The sequence below is a fragment of the Wyeomyia smithii genome, chromosome 3, assembly GCF_029784165.1.
Source record: "Wyeomyia smithii strain HCP4-BCI-WySm-NY-G18 chromosome 3, ASM2978416v1, whole genome shotgun sequence".
In the NCBI taxonomy this organism is placed as follows: Eukaryota; Metazoa; Arthropoda; class Insecta; order Diptera; family Culicidae; genus Wyeomyia; species Wyeomyia smithii.
Genome location: NC_073696.1, coordinates 59910096 through 59918933, shown reverse-complemented (window position 1 = coordinate 59918933; position 8838 = coordinate 59910096). Strand labels below are relative to the sequence as shown.

The 8838-nt window shown below is 38.6% G+C and overlaps 1 protein-coding gene across 1 annotated transcript; it reads left to right on the top strand.

Moving 5' to 3' along the window:
• Nucleotides 1–402: 402 nt before the first annotated feature.
• LOC129729931 (serine protease snake-like) lies at nt 403–1827 on the top strand. Its single transcript, XM_055688848.1, has 3 exons — nt 403–521; nt 587–607; nt 671–1827. Exons 1-3 carry the CDS (start codon nt 464–466, stop codon nt 1519–1521), a joined length of 930 nt encoding a protein of 309 aa, XP_055544823.1. The 5' UTR covers nt 403–463; the 3' UTR covers nt 1522–1827.
• Nucleotides 1828–8838: the final 7011 nt, after the last annotated feature.

The following is an 8838-nucleotide window of genomic DNA, read 5'->3' as shown; positions in this document are numbered from 1 at the left end:
TCCTGCAGGGGAAACCCCCTTAATAAATATGCAAGAACGTTTCGCTGTCCAATGGAAGGAATAAATCAAATGGAATTTATGCACATGTATGCAACTACGCAAACAATAAATGCGGTCATTTCACGCCTTGTCCGTCCGTGGAACGGTTAACGCAGAGTTGGACTGATGAATATTGCTATAGGAAATATTTCATACGCTTTCGAAAGACGCATCTTCAGTCTTCAGGACATAGGGCTTGGTTATTTACCCACAAACCTTACCTATGATAAATGGAAGAAAGTGGTTTATAAGGTGACATACTATTATTCCTTTCTAAAAAACCTTCAGGCGGCCCATTCTTAGTTATTGCGATTCGGATCCATATGAATAAAAGCAGTACGAATTAGCTTAAAATGACCGATTGATTTGTGGACTTTTTCAGTCTTTGCTCATATGGCTTCGTGGATGAACCAGTTATGCGGAAATGGATACAGCTTTACACTATATTGTACTCTTGCTTATGGTATGCCTGATGGCTCAAGGTAATTTCCCAGTTAATTTAAACGCGTGGAGGTTGGCTAATTCTTGCTCTGCTTACTGTCCATAGGTCAACGTATATCGGAAACAAGTGAGTATGATTGGATTCAGTAGTCAAACTTTGTTTCAATTTCGATTTATTTTTTTACTGCAAAATGTTCCGAGTATCGTAAGCTAACCACGTCAACTGGATCGATCATAAGATTGGATTTAATATCGAAACCAACCACTTTTGAAAGCTTCAAATGTAACAAAACCGTCGATCTTATATTGGGAGGAGAAAAAACAAAGCCACACGAATTCCCTCATCAAGCACTCCTTGGTTGGGCTCTGGACAATAACACAAAGCGATATGAGTTCCGTTGTGGCGGATCGTTGATTTCCGAAGAGTACGTACTAACAGCGGCCCACTGCACGAAGCATAGAAAACCAGTAATTGTCCGCCTAGGAGAGCACGATCTTCAAAATGACGATGATGATGTTGTTGACATCGGTATTTCTTTGATTGAACGACACCCTCAGTATAATGTTAGCAGCTTATATCATGATATTGCTCTGATCAAACTACAGGAACCGGCTGGATTTTCCGCTATCATACGACCGGCATGCCTATGGACTGGCCTGGCCGAAAATGTGACATCAGTAATTGCCACCGGATTTGGACTAACTAAGATCGCCGAAAAGCAATCTGAAGTACTGCGTAGAGTTAAGCTGGACTTTTTGCATAAACGGGAATGTGCGGCTGAGTATAAGAATCTGCGGGGCTTTAAACGAGGCATGATCGACGAACAAATGTGTGTAGGCAGTAAAACCGGTGGTAAGGATACCTGTGAGGGGGATTCTGGTGGACCAATACAGGTGATTACGGAAACGAATGGTTGCACGTACCATATACTAGGAATCACATCGAAGGGGCCAAGAGAATGTGGAATAGGCAGATCGCCGTCTCTCTATACACGTGTGGCAAGCTATATCGATTGGATCGAAGGGATTGTTTGGAAGTGAAATATTTGAAATTCGAAGTGTAACTTTTTGTTTATTCAAATTGTTTATTTTTTCAATATTGCATGTACTGGAAATTGATTCTAGTTTTCCTGCAATTTCTACCGGTTTTTTTTTTTCTTATAATAAAACAACAAATAATCCATTTATGAAGAAAAAAAAACAACAAATAATATTCAATTTACAAAATTCAAACTAGCTCGATAGTCGAAATATGATCGCTTTTATTATAAACAATTATTTGTTATGATTTTTAACAACAGATTTTAATTGCTTGAAATAAATGTAGATTTGCACATTTCATAATTTGCAAGGTAAAACAATCTAGCATTGCTTTAAGAGTGTGTTCCCGTCCCTGAGAAAGGCCGATTGTAATTTGTACTTGACAGGAGGATACAGTGGATACAGCGTTCTTGGCTAGTAGCTCTCCAGGCAATAGCAATCGGACGAAATCTGAACTCCACTGACTTGACTTTAATTACCTTGAGAATTTCTTTTGGCCCAATTTAGTACATCTATTGCACCGTGATGATCTGGCTGGACATTCCGGATCTGATGAAAGATGGTTTCCCATACACCTGGAACACGATGAATCGCCTTCGAACTTATTTCCTGGTTTTCTGCACCGCATTGATCTCAGTTCCATCAGCTGATTTGAAACGGAACTCTTCAACCTGCCTATTGACAGTCTCATATGTACGTCCAATTTGCAGCATCTCGTCGAGAGTTGTGTCTCGTTCCAAATACTTTTCCCTCAGCTTATTGGTTTGTGTAGCAAAAACAATTCCCAGCAAACAAATTGGTTCATATAACTCGCGCTCAACTCTGTTAAGTGAACCCTTATTTGGTAAAAAATGACCATATAAGATGCATGAAATGCGCCTATGTGTACAAATCTGGACGCCATATACGTATATTATAAAAAAAAACATTGGTTACGATTTTGTATAACTTCGCATGCTCTCTTGAATGGCCTCATTTGAAACTTTGTATTGCATTGTATACGACTTAGAGGATTGACGCATTTTACAATTTTATATGACACGTTAAATGGCTTTGTGTATAACCTAATATCGTGTTTTAGAGGATCTAAGTTTTATACGATATAAACAAATTGAATGTAGCATCTTATGTAATTTCAAACTTGACATGCATATTTGAGCGACTAGGAATTAACATCCTCATACGACTTCTGGTTTGCTGGATTTGGTCCATAATCATGTTGTCCAATTTATTGTCGAAACTACACCTTTTTGCCTGAGCTTTAAAGTGCAGCACAAACTGATCTACTTTTTCTTTCGGATTAGACGTAAGTTGTCGCAACTTGAACCTCTCGTAGCGTAATGGCATGCGTGGCGAATAAAAACCATCAAGAGCGCTTCCATCTTCCAGCGCACCGCTATATTTTTGGCAATTTTCCTGACATCTGGTCCTCCAAAGCATACTAATACTTTGTGTTTTTCGTTAATATCTTGTACTCCCTTGAGTTCCAGGTAAGCTACAAACTGAGCTTCCGTTTCTTCCCAACGGAAACTGGTAGATCTTTCTCCGAATTCGCGAAACGGAACGATGTTGAAAGTTAACTGTGAATATATAAAACGCATTCAACAGTGTGACCAACCGCGCAGGTTTTGCTGTAACTATGGTAACCATGGCATATCTTGCAAGGTCTAAAACTGAGCAAACGTTACATTTTTCAATAAACATGATAGCGTAGTTTTTCTGTTTCTAAGGTAACGGTTTTTTTCGCCTATACTTTTCATCTCAGTGAACTAGAATCTAGCGCACAGAATGGAGTTTCGCTCATCTCAACGGACTATAGACTGTTCCGAAAATTATAAATACATATTCTATCTTGAATAAACAAAAAATACAGGATTTTTCGGGTCATTTTATTCTGAAATATAGATAATAAGTGTTTTTTTTTCAGTTTCAATTCAAGTGGGATTATTTTTCGTAGGATACGCGAGTTCTCTAACTTTTCTCTTAACACTACTCATAAGCTTTCGCACAGTGTGTTCTCCGACCATTTTTACCACTTTAAGCCAATCTTTTTAAATTTTTCAACATTGTTCGCTGGTTTGACATATTTCCTCAGCTTTGCCTTGGTCAAAGCCCAAAAAGTTTCAATAGGGCGAATTTCAGGGCAGTTTGGAGGATTCATCTCCTTTGGGACACATGTGACATTATTTGTTTTATACCACCCTAGTGAGTAATGGCAGGAAGCAAGATCGGGCCCAAAGATTGGAGGATTGTTATGCTGCTTAACCATGGGTAACAACCTTTTCTGCAAACACTCTTTCACGTAAATTTTACCATTCATTGTGTCATTCGTAATGAATGGACGAGATATTTTCCCACATTCACAAATGGCCTGCCAAACCATTACCTTCTTGCCGAATTTTTCGGTGTAAATGGCTTTCACTGGTCCAGGGACATCCTTTCCCTTCGGTAATGTATAAAATTGCGGTCCTGGCAGAGTCTTATAGCCAGTTTTATGTAGGTTTCGTCATCCATGATAACAAACCCCATTTTTTTGGTCAGAAGTTTGTCATAAAGCTTCCGAGCTCTCGGTTTGACAGATTCAGCTTGTTTTGGATTTCGTTTTGGCTGCTTCTGCTTCCGACGGGTCTGCAGACCCATTCTTCCCTAGGCACGCATAACGTTACTCGCCGAGGTGTCAAGCTTTCTCGCCACATCTCGTACTGACACTGAAGGATGCCGCTTGTAGTATTCCTTAACCTTTTTGTCCATTATGGGATCAACAGGCCCGGGTTTTCTTCCACGTCTTGGGGCATCAGTAAATGTGCACTCTTCACAATACTTCCGCAATGCGGTTTGATCTGCTCCGACACTTATACCTTCTTCTCTGGCTAATTTTCTTATAGAAAGACCACTCACGGTGCCCCATTTGTGCACAATTCGCTTTTTTTGCTCGGGAGAAAGGCCACACATTTTCAAAATTTCTCACTAAATGTTAGAAAAAATGACAGCATCTGTTTCTTTTGGATGTAAACAACAGGACGCAGCCAACGTTTGGTTGAATACTGCACGTTATTTGAAATGACGGTTGATTGTAAGTGTATTTATAACTATCGGAACGGTCTATAAAACTTTACGTTCTCTACGCTGAATGAGATTTCTACTTTTTTTTTTGGTTTCCGAAAAACTTTATCCTTAGTTTTAGAACCTGAGCTTTCAATTCAACCAGGGACGGCCGCACAAACGCTAATCAAAAGTTGGACACAAATGCTCACACAGAGTTTTCTCCTTGCATGTGCACCATAATTTACGGTGATATTAAATGCTTACCGTTGACATCCTGCTGAACACTGAATAGCTGCTGCTTCACGGTTCTTCCGAAAAATGTTTACGGTCCAAAGAATACCTTTTCTTCTTGATCCTCGTCGCCAAATGTAGAAGCTCAATAAAACAATACTTGTTGGTTTGGTGTCCAAATACAGAATACTTTTATTCTCTAAACGGGTTGCTATGCTCAACATTCTACAACATTCTGAACACACCTCTTGCAACCAGGGATGCCACATATACAGATTTTTCGGTATTTTACAGATTTTTGAACTAAGAAAGCAACACAGATTCTGTATTACAGAATTACAGAATATTGCCAAAAATACAGATTTTACAAATTTACACTTATTTAGCAGATAAACTTAGATATGAGCACTTTTTTCTTTAGAAGATTTTGAAGTTGAAAGTCACTTGTTTGTAATCGTAGCAAGTGTAGCAGCATAGGCTCAAACGTCCGACCAACCAAACCAAGAAAAATAAAGCTAAAGCAAAAAATGATGCTTTGTTTCCATATATTCTGCAAGCAGATTTTATTCGTGCAACATTCTTAACTTGCTCGATACAGATTTTTTGGTCCGTAATTCAGACATACAGATATTTTCGGTAAAAATACAAAAATAAATGTGGCAACCCTGCTTGCAACAACTATCTCAAAGAAAAATCTCTTCGACCACATCAGAAATTTGTTGAAGTCAACTAGAAGATATGCGGCAATCTTGCAATTCTTGCAATGAAGGGCGGGAAACATCAAGGGTTGGTTTTTAACGTTTTATAACTTTTCCTGTTGATTTTTGTTATTGTCATGGCATAGTGACAATATCGCTTTGTCCTGAACAAAAATTCTCGCAATACCTTATGGCCAACCATTTTTCGGGTTTCTTTTTTCCATGTATGATACCAATTGTTTTTCACGTGACCAAGTGACATAAAGCTGTTTCTGCAAGAATATGCATGTCTTAGTATTAATGCCACCAAATATCAGGGCTTTGGGCATTATCGAATATCTCGCAACTGCGAGGCGCGAGGGTACATACAGACGTTTGAAATCAAATGGTAATTGGGTAGGTAATATCTGGATACACGGAACTTTGAAATTTTCGCTTCAGTGAGGTTAATACTTCATCTGTTTTTTGAGGTAGATCTGCTGCTCCAGCACAGTGCAATTAAAACTCATTATAGTTTTTCAATTCAACATTCAACAAATAATTGTAAATCCAAAGATTTGTTGGAATGCAATAGTGCCTATTTAACAAAACATGAACAGAAATCAATGTTTCTTGAGGAGCACAAACTACACGTTCATTTTACCGGCTAACAGAATCATTGCAGCATGCGCAAATGTGATCTAAGTCAGTGTGCATTTTAGAGAAAATTGAACAGATTGATTGGATCCGAGCAATGGAAAATTAAATCATCGCATATGTAATGTTATTCTTGTTCTATCTTTTTGTTAAACTGATGCATAAGACGATTATTTGCTACTCAGCCAGGTTTGATTTACATTATCAAGCATATGTCCTTAAATAAAATCAAAGTCACGTTGAGGGTGCTCACATACATGTCGAGTTCGTTGCTACCACGCTGTAACTCTTTTGCACTGAATTTATTCGTTTTTGGCTTTCGCGCTATACCAACACTACACCTCTTCTGTACCACTGAAATATGTGTAGTAGGCAGCGAAAACAAATTTCAAACTATATGTGAATCATTAACAGGTGCTTGCTACTCAACAACGACGCCTCGATAACGACGCTACAACAGCTTGTCTACCGTTCATAGCCTGCAATCATAGTAATCTAATGACGTTGTTCTTGGAGTAAAAGGCGGGAAAAGGCGAAAATATATTTTATTTTTTTTTTTTTTAACTCTACTGATGATTATTGTTATTTTTATGGCTTATTAACTCGTCGGAGATCAAGACAAACAAACACAAAAAGAATCACTCAAATCCGTTGATTCTATTTTAAGTGAAACGCCCTTTTTACAGACACCAACTTATTTTTATTTAATAGATGACAAATAAAAATAGTAAAATCAATTTTAGTCATAAATTATAAAATAAACTAATAAATACCTGACCTTTTCGATCAATAATTTTATTTTCTACAGTTTTTCGTAACCATTTGTAGTGCATTTTCCTATTCTTAATCAGACTTTGGACCAAAACCCTTGTTGTTGCCTCCTGCTCGTTCCTTTGGATCACCCCACTTCTATCTACCTATTTAAATATAGGGTAGGGAACATGTTCTAAGCAGCTTTAGGAACCGCCTGTGTATTCAGACGAAATACTCGAAATATGTTGGGTGAAACTCAGAAAGTAGTATATCAATCTGTTCTCTATCGATTTCTCTGTCAGAACTTGTTTTCAGATTGCAAAACTAAGTTAGCAAACTTTAACAATCATCAATTAAAGTTACCAATCGAGGGACACTATTCCAATCACCCCGAACCTATTTTAGGCAGTTTCCATCTGTATTGCAGGCGTTTTTTTCAGCACCCGAAGTGGCTCCTGAATAGCTGCAATATAGGTCGATTTGTTTCAATTGCAATTGTTCACAGATTTCTTTGTGATTAACGGTATTTATTATATTCGTAAGACAGCTAGACAATTAAAGTTTTCGTTTCCATCTTTGAAATTGTCGATATTGATCAAAGTGCAGGAGTTTGAGGCCTGTTTTCTTCGACTGATTAAAATAGGCGCTACTGCTTAAGCCGTTCCCTACCCTATGACTATTGTTGAGTTTTCTACAGATTGCCATTAAAAATCAATTTTTTCAGTATAACTTTTAGTCAGTGGCGTGGCCTGACCGGGTGACACCCGGGGAGGAAAATTTTGTTGTCCCCCCTTTCCCCCTGGGTATCACTCCCACCAGGTAGCAGTGAAATCCGTTTGTTATCGAAAACTGTGAAAGTTAGCACGTTCGTTTTCAATTGCATAAAATCTACCCATTTTTTAAAAGTTGGCTAAGATTATACTCTTAGGCAATATCCATAAATTACGTAACGCAAAAAAACCCGATTTTTGGACCCCCGACCCCGTAACGAAACGTAACTTCAACATCTACCCCTCATAAAAATTACGTAACGCTGCAAAGGGATTTCTTTGATAAAAATGTACGTTTTTGGAGCGTCACTCCAGAGATTATTCGTTACGTAACGCTGAACTTTCAACCCCCCCCCCCCCCCCCAACCGTGTGTATCAAATCGTAACGCTCAAGGATATTGCCCCCTATGATCGTTACGTAATTTATGGATACCGCCTTAGGAGAAATTTTATAATTTTAGAGGGTTTCACCTAATCACCGTTTTGAAGGTGACACGCATGGAAATTTTCCTCATGGGTGTCACCGACGAGAGGGTGACACCCGGGGCGGACCGCACCCGCCACCCCCACCTCACTATGCCATTGCTTTTAGTAGTGTTTTTTACAATTTTCCAATGTCCTTCAATGTTGTTTGCAATAAAGAAACAAATAATTTCATCAAAAAAAGCTTATTTTTATCTCTTTTATTTCTTTGGTCATCGATGATTTATATTAAAACAGTACATTTATTTACTAACAGATATCTTCAAAATTTGCAAATATCTGCAGACTAAATCATTTCTATATTAAATTTTAGGTAAAACATTCAATCGAAATCACAATCAAAAGTTATATAAAAATATTATTTTAAGGGCATTCTCAGAGAAGCTTCACAATAGTATATACAAATTAGTAGATAGAAGTATGGTGTCTGAGCGGGGGCCTAGTGTGGTTGGTAACGTATCCGCCAACCACGCTCGACGCCTGGGTTCGAATCCCACCGCCGACATAGGTGTCGATGGTTGTGAGGTGGCGTGATCCACTCACAACCAACCCAACTGGTCTAGATTAAATCTTAGCCGACACCGGGAGATTTTCTGAGGCGAAAAATCTCTGGGATCACGCCTTCCATCGCATGAGGAAGTAAAGCCGTTGGCGCCGGTCCGTTAATAAACGGGTCGTGAGTTAGGCTCCTGGGTGTGGAG